Source organism: Buteo buteo, chromosome 16 (assembly GCF_964188355.1).
Source record: "Buteo buteo chromosome 16, bButBut1.hap1.1, whole genome shotgun sequence".
NCBI lineage: Eukaryota > Metazoa > Chordata > Aves > Accipitriformes > Accipitridae > Buteo > Buteo buteo.
This window is the reverse complement of record NC_134186.1, coordinates 13,835,297-13,849,873: the sequence shown is the minus strand read 5'-3', so window position 1 is coordinate 13,849,873 and position 14,577 is coordinate 13,835,297. Positions and strand designations below refer to the sequence as shown.

The 14,577-nt window shown below is 37.9% G+C and overlaps 1 protein-coding gene across 8 annotated transcripts in view; it reads right to left on the bottom strand.

Moving 5' to 3' along the window:
- Nucleotides 1-14,577, bottom strand: part of KCNQ1 (potassium voltage-gated channel subfamily Q member 1) — a 372,410-nt gene that overhangs the window by 246,691 nt on the left and 111,142 nt on the right. For 7 of the 8 annotated variants that reach the window (XM_075047919.1, XM_075047926.1, XM_075047923.1 and 4 more), the window contains 6 exons: nucleotides 14,398-14,493; nucleotides 10,972-11,094; nucleotides 9,819-9,960; nucleotides 8,467-8,493; nucleotides 6,032-6,097; nucleotides 2,580-2,700 (listed from right to left, as the gene is read on the bottom strand). In XM_075047919.1, coding sequence (XP_074904020.1) covers nucleotides 2,580-2,700; nucleotides 6,032-6,097; nucleotides 8,467-8,493; nucleotides 9,819-9,960; nucleotides 10,972-11,094; nucleotides 14,398-14,493 — 575 coding nt within the window. The remainder of the gene's footprint in view (nucleotides 1-2,579; nucleotides 2,701-6,031; nucleotides 6,098-8,466; nucleotides 8,494-9,818; nucleotides 9,961-10,971; nucleotides 11,095-14,397; nucleotides 14,494-14,577) is intronic. The other variant, XM_075047920.1, reaches the window with a different exon arrangement.

Genomic DNA, 14,577 nt, shown 5'->3' with positions numbered 1-14,577 from the left:
CTTCATGCTTCTGTTCCTCTGATAGAGTATGAATTGCTTTTAAGACCTGAAACTAGAGATATTTGCACTTAATTTGACTTTTCCGTACTAATTTGTTTTCATAGCTGGTGCTTTTTTTTTTTTTTTTGTTAAGTACTTGGGTTTAGACTTGCATATGGTTGCTTATTTCCTTATCAACAAATCTGGAGCAATCATACTGTATATATGATGGCTGTAAGGAAATAAAACACTCCACAACTGGGGACATCAGAACAAGCTAATTAATCCTAGATTCTCTCAGGCACAGCATAACTTTCAAGTCTGAATTAAAAACACACAGAGACACAGATCTGAAATGACTAACCAGCTTCATTATCCAGAAAAATTGCACACAGAGATACATCTATTGCACAATTCTAAATTTGATCCTTAATTCTATGCCCACATGGTCTAACATGCAGCAGAACCTACTAACATGTGTAACCAGCTCATAAATATTTGTTCCCTAGGACTTTGAAATGAAGAATGAAAAATAAGCATTTGTCTAAATAATTCATGGCAATTGACTGGTCTTCAGCATGCAACAACATGGGTACCCAGTAAAATGCAGCACAGCAGCTTGCTTTTCAACCGCCTCAAATGCAAGCAGAATGCACAACCCCAATGTAAAACAAGCATTAGAATATTTTTCATTTAAAAATATTTGAGACTGTTACCTGAATGCCAATACTCCAACTGACGTTACAAAACACAGGGTTTTCACTAACTTTTTGCCAAACCCTTATACCTATAGGCTGATCTGGCATTGTTTCAGGCCTGCATACAAAGTACACATTTCTAAGTGAACAGTTCTCAGGCTCTACAACATTTGGGCACCTATACTTCAAAGAGACACAATTCACTTTGGAGCCTCAGCTACCAAAAATTTTATCCATTTTTGCATTTAATGCAATTTATCCAGTTTTGAATCTAAACCCAAAGGCTTAAAAGAAACAATGACTTTCATTTTCTTCTCTTCTAGCAGAGACTCAATTCAAACCATATATGGGGACATGTTTTGTACCATCCCATCACTCATGACCTAGAGCAATCTAGGGAGATTTCAAAAAAGTTACAACCAAAAATTAAGGAAATAAAAGAGAAATATATAAGTTACTAAAAGACTAGGGTGTTAATTTAGTAAGGTTCTTCGGTTGATATACATTACCTACATCCTAAAGTCTCCCACAAGTAGTTCACAGAAAAAAAAAATCTCAGCTGCTACACAAGTTGGACTTAAAAATGATAGAGTACCTTATTATTTGAAACACAATGAGAAATTACTAAATCATTCCCAAATCCAAACAGGATAATGAAAAGTCCTAGCACCAAACCTTCTTTCTCTTAAAGAAAGCTTGCAGTGTTGTGGTAAATTAAAGTTTAAAAAAAGCTATGTAAAGGAAACTTCTAGATCTGGTTTTGCTGCTCCGTTGTTCTTGTCGAAGGCTTGAGGAAATTTATGACTTCCTCCTCCTGCTTGTACCACTAAGAAATCTTCCAGAATACAAGTCTCCTAAATCCTCTGTCTACAAATATATGTACATTTAGGTGATTCAGCTGAAAACACAAGTCCTTTTGTTTGGGGGCAGGGAAGACTCCCCCCAAACCCACTTTTTTTAAAAAAATGCCCTTCTAAAGTGGCTATAAAAAGTACATTTGTGCTTCTCTGCTATTTATAGTGTATAGGAAGAAGGCCTGAAATGGCAGCAGGCATTTCTGCATGTTTTGTACCTCAGAAATACAAGTATGCCAAGAATTTTCATCTGTGGTTTCACTGCAGAAATCCTCAGATTTCTAGGAATAGGAGGGGGAAAAATTGTCTCATTCCTCTGCTAGAGGACATACTGTCACACATCTGCTATGGTAAATAATAAGCATTTGTCAGGAGTTTGAATTAAACAATGACAGAAGATTATTTTTTTTTTAAAGGCATTTGAATAAAAATCTTTTACAATTCTCAATTTTTTAGAATAATCTGATAACCTGGAGATAACAGTTTAGTATAAAAGACATGTGGAAAATCTTCTTTTAAAAGGACAAAACCCAACAAAATAAAAAATACAGGCCTATTTCAGATCATTTTTATGTACCACAAAGCAGTAATAAAGATCAAAACAGATCTTTTCTTCCAATGCAGATCATCATTTGACGGTTAGAGAAGGTGCTGCTGAAATGGAAAGGCTGGTATTTCATATAAATAATATTTTTAAATTTGCACTTTACAGCTATTCCACTTGTATGGTGGAGTGAGTAATATAATTCTCAACAGGCAAGTACTCCCACACATTGTCTCCATGTGAAAATCTTGAGGCTATCAACCACCAGCTGCCCCAAGACATTAGCTAAAAACTAAAGCCTTGTGTCACAGCCAAGTGAACTTTTCTTTAGGTCAACATGTAGATTTACTGGCACTCAGAACAGTATACACCAGCTTCAAGGTAAAAAGAGTTTGACGCAAATATCTGAGATAGCCCTATCAGCTCCATATTTCAGCTCCTCCCACCTGAATTGGCTTCTCTTGTCTAAGTCAACTAATGCACAATTCAATAGCCTTGACTTACTGTGAGATGTGAGTTATAGGGGTCAACAGTGTCTCACCCTCCAGGTCAAGCTCATCGGCAAAGCTGTTGGTCCTGATGAAGGGTCCTGTGTTCACATCTAAAAACGTGGGGCTTTTTTTCACTGTGAGGAAACACGCAGATAACAGTTAAAGCAATAGCATTCGGCTTTTTCAAGAAAGGTCTACCACTCATTTGGATCTCTGAAATATTGTATATTTTAACAGAATATTGAAAACAGAAGATACTATTAAAAAATTGCATATACCACAGAGTTCATGAAAAGTAAAACTTTAACTCTTCTTCTACCCCAAGAATTTCAACCTCTGCTGAAGACTTAGAGCTAGGGGTTTTTTTTCTTTTTTTTTTTTTTGTTCGTATGCCTTATACACTAGAATGTAGGGTATCCATATCACAGGCAGCTTCATGCATTATAAAACTTATTGTACAATACTCGGCCATACCATGGACCACCGCTCTACAACAACAGCGTATGAGTGCAATGCAATGACAAGATCAATTTCTTTTTCTATCATCTCTACTTCATGTTTTAGTTTATAATACCAGCTTCTGGGGTGTAATTACTGTGACTAAGATCAAGAAACCAGGCCTAGATCAACAAAGGAGCCTAGGGATTTTCACGGTGAGGAGTCACCTCCTGCCACGCGCTGTCTGAGCCAGCCTACTGGCTCCCAACCCCTCTCACACTTAGACACAAGGATGCCTCCTCTTTGAGCCCAAGCACGAGGCAGGTGGCAAGATGTTCAGTTCATCCAAGATGAAGTGCTTAGTGAGAAGGCCATTTCACAAAACTTCAGATATTGAAAGTTTTCAGTGGCAAAGTTACTTGTATACCAACTTTCATGCACCCAAGAAATTAGGCAGAGTATTACACATTTCATTTTTAAACTCAGGCTCCTAAATTCTGCCAGACTCTAACATGAAGAGCCCCAAGTGCTTTCTCCAGCATGGTCCTAACATTTGGTAGAGAAGCCACAAAATTTGCATATAAATAAATCCACTATTGTATTTATACATGATTGTAAATTAATTTTATAGAGAATAAAAACCACCAGTAAAATTCTGTAGAAATCATAGGTAGATTCTGAAACCTCCATAGAAATCTTTATCTGTGTAACTGGCTGGATCATTCAATGAAATAATTATAATGTTGTAATTTATGAAGTCCCTACTGTATTACATAAAATACTTTATAATATAACAGTAAATAATGCCCTGCCAAAATGCAACATGAAAGCTAAAGGAATACAGCAGAAATAGCTAACTTAAATGTAGCTGAATTTAATGAGAATGGAAGTGGGGATATCAGGAAACAATTTTTTTAAAAAATGCAACCATTTTACTCAAGTAAGTAGATCACTTCATATGGCAGAAATGGATTTGAACTTTTACAAATAATCAGAAGAGAAAATGTTATTATATCATCAGGCACATGGCCATTCAAAATTACAATGGGAAAGGCTGCTCTCCAGAAATTATAATAGGAGAGGAAGACCTGTGAAATCAGTAAAAAAAAAAAGACAGACAAATGCTAGGAGATAAAATTATTAAAAGCAGGAGCCACTTAAAAATGAAAATTCTACAGTAAGTTTTAGCTAATGCTAGCTTCCTATTTTCCTATTTTTGGTTTTATTGTCATATTATTTAATCACTTTGCTGTAGCCATCATCCAACTTAGTGGCTGTAAAACAAGCAAAATAATTCCAGATTCAGAGATGCAGTAAAATGTCTTTAAAACAGATTCCTTTTGGCTTTCACTAAATTAATTTTTACTGCTTTCATTTCTACATGACACAAATGAAACTTTCCCAGTTTCTAGGAAAGGACTCACAGCCTTTTTAATCTTCCTGATGACAAGTGATAAAACTGCTGAACCTAAAACCATCTAGAGTGTTTGCTGAACACTCACCAAACTGTGCTTATGAGAGACACAATTCACACAGTAAACAAGTGTATTTGCAGAAATTGCTATTCTTGGATCATTCACAGTTACTGGTTTTTAGTTTCATGGGAGGGGAGAGAAGGAGTGGCACAATGAAAAAGGAACAAGAAGTCAACACTGTACCTCAGCCTCTTTGAAAGTGCCATTATCTGAGAACACAGAGATGAAGAGCTGCTTAATACGAGGCAAACATGGTATCTCCCTCCCTCTTTTTATTTTAAAATTTTCTAAGTAGATCATAACCAAGACCAGTCTGTTCTGGTGACCACTGCAGCTCTCTGCTCTTTATGCTCTCATTCTTAAATGTATGTTGCTGCTTGCAACATGAAGGAGGAACCACTCCAAAACACTACCATGCAACCTGCTTGCACAGAGAGAGAAGGGACCAAGAAAAGAACATGGCCTTAACGAGAGCTTCGCTGCCACAAAGTGCCTTGAAACAAGGCTCAAGTAGAGCACCAGGGAGCATATGCTGCCTCAGCACTTTTTTTTATTTATAAAAATAAATTCATAGCCATTTGACTTTGGAGGAGCCTTTCTCACAAAGGAGTGTTAAAAAAAAAGTATGTTAAAAAAAGACACTAAATTTCTAAATAAGTAAGCTAAAGGAAAGAAAGGAAGCTTTAGAAACTCATTTTCAATGGATAATAATGAGTGAAAAGAAACAGGCAACAGGTGTATCAAGGGATATTTACTATAATTCAGGGGTCCCCAAGCTTTATTTTCTCTATTTTTGGTGGGTAGCAGCAGCAACTATGGTAACAGCCATGACTATCCAACTGATAATGCTGAGCCAAGTACTACTTTGAAATGGCAGAAAATACACTCCCCACAATGGGAGAGCCCCTGCTTTAAAACAGAAACTCTGAACTTTCTGGAAACATTCCAGGTCAGGCTAGATGGGGCTTTGAGCAACCAGATCAAGTTGAAGATGTCCTTGCTCATTGCAGGGGAGGTGGACTAAATGACTTTTAAAGGTCCCTTCCAACCCAAACCATTCTATGATTCTATGAACTTTCAATCGAGGATTATAAACACAATAACAAGAAATTACTGATAGGTTTTCTATATAACCAACACAACAATTTTATATACAGTATATAAAATACATTTATATACATGTATGCAGATGCTTTTCTGGTAGTGGGGTATTTGGCTAGTAAGACAGAAAATATTTTGCAGTTTCTCTGTTGCAAGCACAGACAAAAAATTTAAAACACTTTAAAGCACTTTTCATGGAAAAATCTGAGTTTTAATTAATGCATTTAGAAAATAAGTCTGTTCTGCAAAAAAGATTCTTTTTTTCATTTAACCACTTGCAATTTACAACCTGAACAACTTTCCAAACTCAAAATTCTACTGACATGCCTACGCTTTCTTTAAAAACCAGCACTATAATTTTCTATGCCACAGCAGGCAACTCCAGACAGAGCATTGCAAAGATTTAGTAGTTAACAAAGGTGATGGAGCAATGAAATATTATGAGCTTTACCTGGAGAGGAAGGAGCACTGGAAGACTGCTGGTCTGCAGAAAAGGATGGCCAGGAGCGCTGACAATCTGAGTCAGAGTAAAGATGCACATAAAATAAGGAGAGATGGGGGGGGGGGGGGGGGGGAAGCTCCAGATAGGCAGCTGAGGAGATGAAGGCATACCTAAAATATAGTATGTTGTACATGACATCTTTAAAAACAAAAGAAAAAATACTGAGGAAAAGACTTTGTATGAAACTCTTGAAGTGTGCATTACATGTCAGCAGAATATTAAATCACCACAAGGGGAGGCATCGTTGTCCCTTCGAACCCATTCTTCATGACAGTGTCACCTGCTGCAAGATATTCCTCCCTACATGCCAGTCCCATTTTGAGGAAAGTGATCTATATGTTTGCCCCTTCCTTCCTGACTTTAGGGTTTCCTCAAGTGTTTCCCTTTCCAAAGTGTACAACCTCATACGGGTCAGACCCCTCTTGCTCTGGTTCATACTGTTCACATTGTAGCTAGCTCCCAGTCAGATTTCCGTGCTGTCAGGTGGACGGACCAGTACTGCCACCCACGTTTGAAGCTGCCTGACACATCCCATAAAAAGCATTTGAAGCTGCCCACTTCAACCATTTAAGCCAAGTGTCTGCCTCAAGCTGAATTTCTTGGGGAAAATTTTCAGGCAAGCAAGAGGAGTCAATGACGAGAAAGAGACTCAGCAAAACATAATGTTTATGCTATGCTTAGTTCTTTTTAATAGTTTTATCCTTTTAATAACTATTTCATTAAGAAGTGCCTGTGGGACAGAGTGGTATTTTTCAGAATTGTTGCCTTACTTTCATGCAAAGAGAAAAAACTCTTAAAATATAAAGGTATTGGTGTTAAAAAAATCTGAAAAAAGGCCTCATTTTGCAAGCGTTCTGTCAGTGCTACGCATGCTCCAGCCACGGCTCTTGGGTCTTTGCTGAACTGATGATGCCAGGAGAAAGGAGGAGGGGAGAAAAGGAGGTGGAAATCTCTGGTTGCACAAGTGTACTGGCAGGGAAGCCAGATGGGGGATCCAGGAGTGTGAAGACTTGAAAATAATTGGGCAGCCCAAAGACAGAAACAAAATTTATTGAGTATGAGAAAGCAGCATATGGATATGTGACTAGAGGCTTTCTGAGGATGAAATCAAAGCTGAATGAGCATCCATTAGTCTTGTACTTCCTAATTTCTTGTTTCTGAGCTTTTGACTTGGCAGCTTCAGTTTTCTGCGTAGGTAATCTTATCCACAGCAAGTACAAAAACACTCCCTCCTCTTTATTTCTTCGAGTCAGTGTGAGAACAGTGTTAGGTGACCTCTTAGGTTCACTGAGCTCACGCTGCCTGGCTAGGAAATAGAAACCGAACCATGGTGGCTGGCAAAGCTCCTCTGATATTTCCCCAAGATGAAGGAATTTCTTGTTCATGTGAAACAGGTGACTTCATGGCTCTTGCTGCTTTTCTGAGCTTGTTCTACCATGCTCAGCCCCAACAGAGTTGCACCGCTTGGAATACAGGAGAAAAGTGGAAACTGGAAAATGGGCAAATCAAGGATTGGTCAGGGGGAGTCAAGGAGATTCAGTTTGTTTTCTGCTTTTTTACCATCTTAATTGCACCTGTGCTCCACGTGGGTTCAGAGGAGAAACTGAACCTTGTATTTTCAGACAATTTAATCCAAGCCTGAGCATCCTTGCACTCAATCACTGAAAAGAAGCCTCTATTTTCTTTAGTGGCTGTAGAGCAGACAACTTGCAGGTGGCTTACAGCACTCTCACTAAATCACAGAGTTTTTTTGCCCAGACCTAGCTCTAATCCTAGACTCTTTGGGGAACACTCAATTGTTAAGAAAGTGCCTAAGCAAGCACATTAGAGACATCACAGGACTACATGGCTGCTTAAGTGATCACAGAATCCAGACAAACAGTAAAATAAATTATTTAATTTATGGGTCCCCATCTGTTCACAAATATCTACAGAGCATTTTTACAGGAACAGATGTGTGTACTTCAGAACGCACAATATTGGAGGTCAAATCTGGAAGTTTTTCCTCCATCCCAATCTATTTGTTTAGAAATTAATTCTCAGCTATATGCTCAGATAACTTAACTACTGGATGAATCATACCTTATTTATATGTACATTATCTTTTTCTATTGGTTATATATACACGAGCAATTTTTCTCAATAATAAAAAAAAAAACAGAGATCATCTACTTAAATGAGTGCTCACTTTTCTCTTTGTAAAGAAACCGTTGGTGCAATTGTGATTACAAGTGTGAGAATGTACATTTTTGTCTGTTTTGATCTCCTTGGCTGCAAAAGATTTCTTAGAAACTATACGGCACTAGACACACATGAAAAGCACTGCAAACACTACATGGTCATAAGCTGGCATGCCATAGATAGAATTATTTTCCTCAACTTACCAAGCAATTTTAACATTCCTGTTTGTCCTGTATACTTGTAACAGTTTAGAGAGAGCAGAACACAGATAAAAAAGAAAAAAGATAAGTGTCAGAAGAAATTAGAGAAAATCCTTTTATTGAAAGCTATAGAGCTGATTTTTGAAGTTGCAGTAGTAGGCTTCCTGCTAATCACATTGTCCTTTAATCAGCTTAGAAACTTAATGATGAAAGGTGGGACTTTACAAATCTAAGCATTTGTACAGTTCATTCATTGGATTGTTTTGAAGAAAGGTATCTGTAGTCAAAGACTGAGACACAGACTAAACTTAGTACTTGTCCACCTTTTAACAGCTATGTCATTTCTACAACCAGATGCAATTTTCAATCATTCCTTAATAGAGGCCAAGAAAAAGTGGAAAAGCATGCATGTTACAGAACAAGACAAGACAGAAGCATATCAAAAAAGTACATGGAAGGTGAGACTTTCTGCTTGAATTGAACTCTGCCTGGTGCCAGCCCACATTTCTATCTTATTTTAAAGATCATGAAATTTAATCAGCTCAGCCAAATTTATGAGGAGAAAAAAAACATAAGTACTTAAGGTATCCATAATCAATAAAACACACCTTAAAAATTAAACCTCATTCTTGCTGCCAAAATTTGAGCAATACACATTAAAAGCTTCTAATAAAAGTACATTTGTAAAAAAGCCACACTGTAAATTCAGAGTTATTTTGGAAGTTCATTACAGCTAAAGCAACTATAACTAAGCTATTAATTATAAGGTGACTATCAGAGTCCTTTCTTCTTTTTCCTCATACTGTACCGTTTTGTACAGTGACAGTTAATACAGATGGATCTACATTCATCTTAAGTACTTCTGCTTTCAAAATTTCATTCACAGCCTACTCCACTGAGCAGATGACAGGAAGAAGCACATGATAGTTTCATATAGCAGACTATGATCAGTGCAGCCAAGACGTGTCAATTCTTTTTGGTTGAAGTACAAGCACAATAGTAACACATCCTGGGTAAATTTGACGTGGAAAAGCTGACAGCTAATCCCTGTAGTTTCAATCAATTGCAGAATTGGGGAATGTATGCACCACCCTCAGAGACAGTAGCTCTTCTGGCAGGCAGAAATGACAAATAATCTCAGTTTGTCTGCAGTGAAGCATGCTTATTAAAGAAATGGTTGAACCTCATCCAGACAAGCCAGCAAACAAAGTCAAAAAGCAAAGTATTCTTGCTTTAGAATGACAAGAGCTTGTTCTGTCCTCATCCTTTCTCCTACAGATATTAAAGAGGAACTGTGTGTAAATCACTAATAGAAGCCACTACAGCTACTGCCATTTTATAATGGAATTTCTTACCAGAATTTTCATAAGCTTCAAAACTGAAATCAGGTTTCCTGTCCTCCGTCACATGGTCATAAGTGATGTGTGGAACAGTTAACATTCTATCTGGAGAAGAAGGCCCATTGTCCTTGTCTAACTTAAATTTCTTCTTTTTAACCTAAAAACACATGTACGTTAAATTACTCAAAGTCACATTTAGTTACATTTTCAGTAGTATCTTCAATAATAATGCAGTCCCCAATGACCTATAATCAGTCAAAACAGTGCCTAATCAATTACGTTTTCATGATGCTACACAGTGCATTTCTAAATAAGATTGACCCCCATCTTGCCAAAACTGGCTAATCACTAGAATTCTGCACATTGTCATTAGCAAATCCCTTGCCTGCAGTAAAAACATCTGCTAGCTCTGTGACAGTTTATATAAATCAAACTATTCTAGAATATCTTCACCATTTTATGGATGCAATACATCATACCTTCAGCAAAAAGCAAATGGATATATTGCTACTGAACGCAGATGAACCTGGGATACTAGGGAAGCTTTTGCACAACATCCTCTCCTTCCAGCTTGGCAGTCCTCTGTAATACTCTTACAACAGAGAGGATGAAGTATTACATAATCTAAACATTCTGACAAAGGGGTTTTGTTGCTGTTTTTAAAATAAAAAAAATTCTTAACTTATGGAGTCAGTTGATATGAAAATACTACCATATGTAGGCACAAGATGTCTTCACCATAGAAGCTTAGAAAGCCACGAAATCATAGCTAAGAGAAGCAGTAGTTTTGTTGTGGTTTTTTTTTTTAAACAAACAATTAAAAGTTACTGTTTTGGAAATAGAAATGTTCTTTTTTTTCCTTTGCTTATATAGTTTTCCAAACAACAACAGTAAGTTACTGACTGATGCGCCTGAATTAAGTCATTATTGCTCTTTTCCAAGCCCATAGATCCATTAAAAAAAGTTAAGATTGGGAACTGAAGCAAATTAAGTTACAGTTTAAAACATTTGTATACTGAAAATCTCAAAACTGAAATGAAAATAAATACTTTGAAACCAAGTAATAATCTGTAAAACAAACATAACAAATAGCCTCTAGAGAGTAAACAAATTCAATCTAATTTAAAAAATTTAGATTACTGTAATAGGAAATGTTAGTTACTGGTACCATCACTGATTTCTTCGGTTTTGGACTGGGTGACAGCAAATGATAATTTCTGGCAGGTTTTCGGATGTATATTTTCCATGTAGAAGAGTCTGGGTTTTCTGCTGCATAGCATCTCCATGCAGTCTAGAACAAATGTTTTAAGCAACAGAACAATTGAAGCAATCGGATTTGTAGCTATCTGTACTAAAAAGTAACTTCCAAGTAGCATGTTAGTCATTCTTTATTTAATAGTATTCTTGAATTTCCCTACTGGAAACATAAACTCAGCATGGTTTAGAATCCGCATTTAGTAAACAGAAACCACATAGTTTGAACTGGGCAAACCAGAAAGGAAGATCAGTCTTTTCAAGTGCAACTTTTGTTTGCATTAGCAACAAACAAATAGTAAGAGAGAATTCTAGACTGGACTCAAAAGATTGGGTTTAATTTTCTTGCTCTGCCCCAGTTTCCCTCTCTGACCATTCTGCCCATTGCATCCTGTGTTTCAAGCTCCTACTCGGAAAAGAAAAAAAAAATAAAAAATAAAAAAAATCATTCTTCCCTGCCTCACAAGAGTACTATCAGAAAAAAAAAACCCCAACCAACCAATCATGATGTGGTCAGTAGGGCTATATTCATACAAAGAAATAAGACTGAGGGCATGAGGCAACAGCACCAATGGTTAACCAGGAGCCAAAAGCCAAAACCAGTCCTCCCTCCTGCCAACCACCAATGATTAAAGTACCATGTTCCAAGACAAAAAGGAGGAAAACCAGGCCTAGGAAACAAGACCAATCAGAGACAAAACACTACTGCATTCTCACTTAATTGTGTAAATATATCATCAAAGTTGATTAATAATTAGTCTCCACATTAAAAAGGCAGATCCTCATTTACAGACTACATGAAAAAAGGACACACAGACACATACACAAAATCTAAAGTGGGAAAGGCCAGAAAACACTAAATGGAAGAAACAAAGCAAGGCAGAATGACAAAGGAAAACAGACAGCAGTTGAAAAGTAAAGGATCAGACAATCACCATGTAATTCCCGCCACGGTTAATAGGGTACTGGAAGAAACAACTGGTCGCTAGAAGATAAGAAGGAATACAAGGAAAAAGTATCACTCATTTCAGCTGTTGTCACCTTGTATTTATTTCATAAAATTCTTGGTTTAAGAATAAACTTATTGTAAATTATTTGTAGAGCATTTATTAAACTGGGCCTTTAGAAGTCCAAGACTATTAGTAAATCATAATTACCAATATTAAGAACAGGTAGTCAGCAACTCATTGTCTATCCTCCACCCCTCCTTAACATTTCAGATAGAGCCAAGTATAACATTCTCGACATGCAATCTCAGGCTTCCCAATAATTTGGGGTTGATTTCCCAAAAGAGTCAGTGGGAACACTAAAAATCCATTCACAGAATCATGGAATGGTTTGGGTTGGAAGGGACCTTAAAGATCATCTCGTTCCAACCCCCCTGCCATGGGCAGGGACACCTTCCACTAGACCAGGTTGCTCAAAGCCCCATCCAGCCTGGCCTTGAACACCGCCAGGGATGGGGCAGCCACAGCCTCTCTGGGCAACCTGTTCCAGTGCCTCACCACCCTCACAGTGAAGAACTTCTCCTTACATCTAATCTAAATCTACCCTCTTTCAGTTTAAAACCATTACCCCTCATCTTATCACTACACTCCTTGATAAAGAGTCCCTCCCCATCTTTCCTGTAGGCCCCCTTTAGGTACTGGAAGGCTGCTATAAGGTCTCCCCGGAGCCTTCTCTTCTCCTGGCTGAACAACCCCAACTCTCTCAGCCTGTCTTCATAGGAGAGGTGCTCCAGCCCCCAGTCATCTTCCTGGCCCTCCTCTGGACTTGCTCCAACAGGTCCATGACCTTCTTATGTTGGGGCCCCCAGAGCTGAAGGCAGTACTGCAGGTGGGGTCTCATAAGAGCAGAGTAGAGGAGGAGAATCACCTCCCTCAACCTGCTGGTCACACTTCTCTTGATGCAGCCCAGGATACAGTTGGCTTTCTGGGCTGCAAACGCACATTGCCGGGTCATGCTGAGCTTCTCATCAACCAACACCCCCAAATCCTTCTCCGCAGGGCTGCTCTCAACCCACTGATCACCCAGCCTGTATTTGTGCTTGGGAATGTTCCGACCCATGTGCAGGACCTTGCACTTGGCCTTGTTGAACTTCATGAGGTTCACACAGGCCCATGTCTCAAGCCTGTCAAGGTCGCTCTGGATGGCATCCCTTCCCTCCAGTGTGTTGACCACAGCACACAGCTTGGTGTCATTGGCAAACTTGCTGAGGGTGCAATCAATCCCACTGTCCATGTCGCCAAAGATGTTAAACAGGGCTGGTCCCAACACCAACCCCTGAGGAACACCACTTGTCACATGTTTTCCACATTCTTTGCAAAACTGTACCTTTTTCTAACCATGCAATCCAAACGAAACACACTGAGTCTGAAGATTTTTGGCTAATCTCTGGCTATAACCAGAGCCCTAAATTTAAACCTTTTTCACATTAACTCTGGGACTGTTTAGTTTCAAGCATAAACTTTACAGTTAGCTACTGTTTCCATAAAGAGCCTGACCTGGAAATCCACATTCACTCATGAAGCTAGAGAAATAAGTCATATGAGAACACAAAAATGATACAGCTTAGGTGTACATCTAGATTTCTTTTAAATTTGATCCCTATTGCTTTTAAAGCTACATGCAGATACCAAGTGAGGGAAGAAAAGCTGGAAAAAGCTAGAATGAAACAATAATACTTCTCCAGGGTGAAAAGCTGGCTCCACTGAAGTAAAGGATAAAATGTCATTGACCTTACTGATGCTGAACTGCAACTGTATTTTTAACAGAGTGGATCAAAATGTTATCCTACATGAAAAAAAACTGATTTTGCAGAATCCCAGTGGTTCCCAGCCACCTATCCTGGAGCTGAAAAATTCAGACAAGATTTTCCCATTTAACATTCTGACTTAATTCTCCTAAATTTGAGATTTTTAAGAATTTATTTGTCCCAACAAAAATAAGCATATTTGACATTTGTCTTTACAAGCAACAATGTCTTTTTTAAAAGTACAATTTTTCATGAAGCCTCCTCTCTTTTTTTCTCTACTGCAAGCATAGTATTTCATAATATTTTCCCCAGGTAAATTGTTCAATAATTGTTCAATAACTACACAATAGCCTTCAGTTTTGATTTTAACCAGCTGAATTAAACAGTTTGTACTGATTTGGGAGGGAACTTTTCTGCTTATTAGCTTACATTAAAGGTGGGATTTCCAAAACAGTTTGAAAGACATGCATCTGTAACTCCTATACAATTTTTAATGGGAATCAGGCACGAAAATACTACCAACAGTTTTGAAAAAAACTGTAAATGGAAAGAAATTATAGTATGCAAAATACAGGAACTCGGTACCTGTATGAGAGAGGCAGCAGCTGGAATTTGACGGTTAAAATGCTTCTGTCGTTGTTTCTGTTGTACCTTTAGGGCAAAGCCTGAACCAAGAATTCCCTGTGGGAAGAAAGAAAACACAGATCTAATTTTTTTTAAGGGGGAAAAAACCCACACATAAGCTTGCCAAATTATGTTGTATTA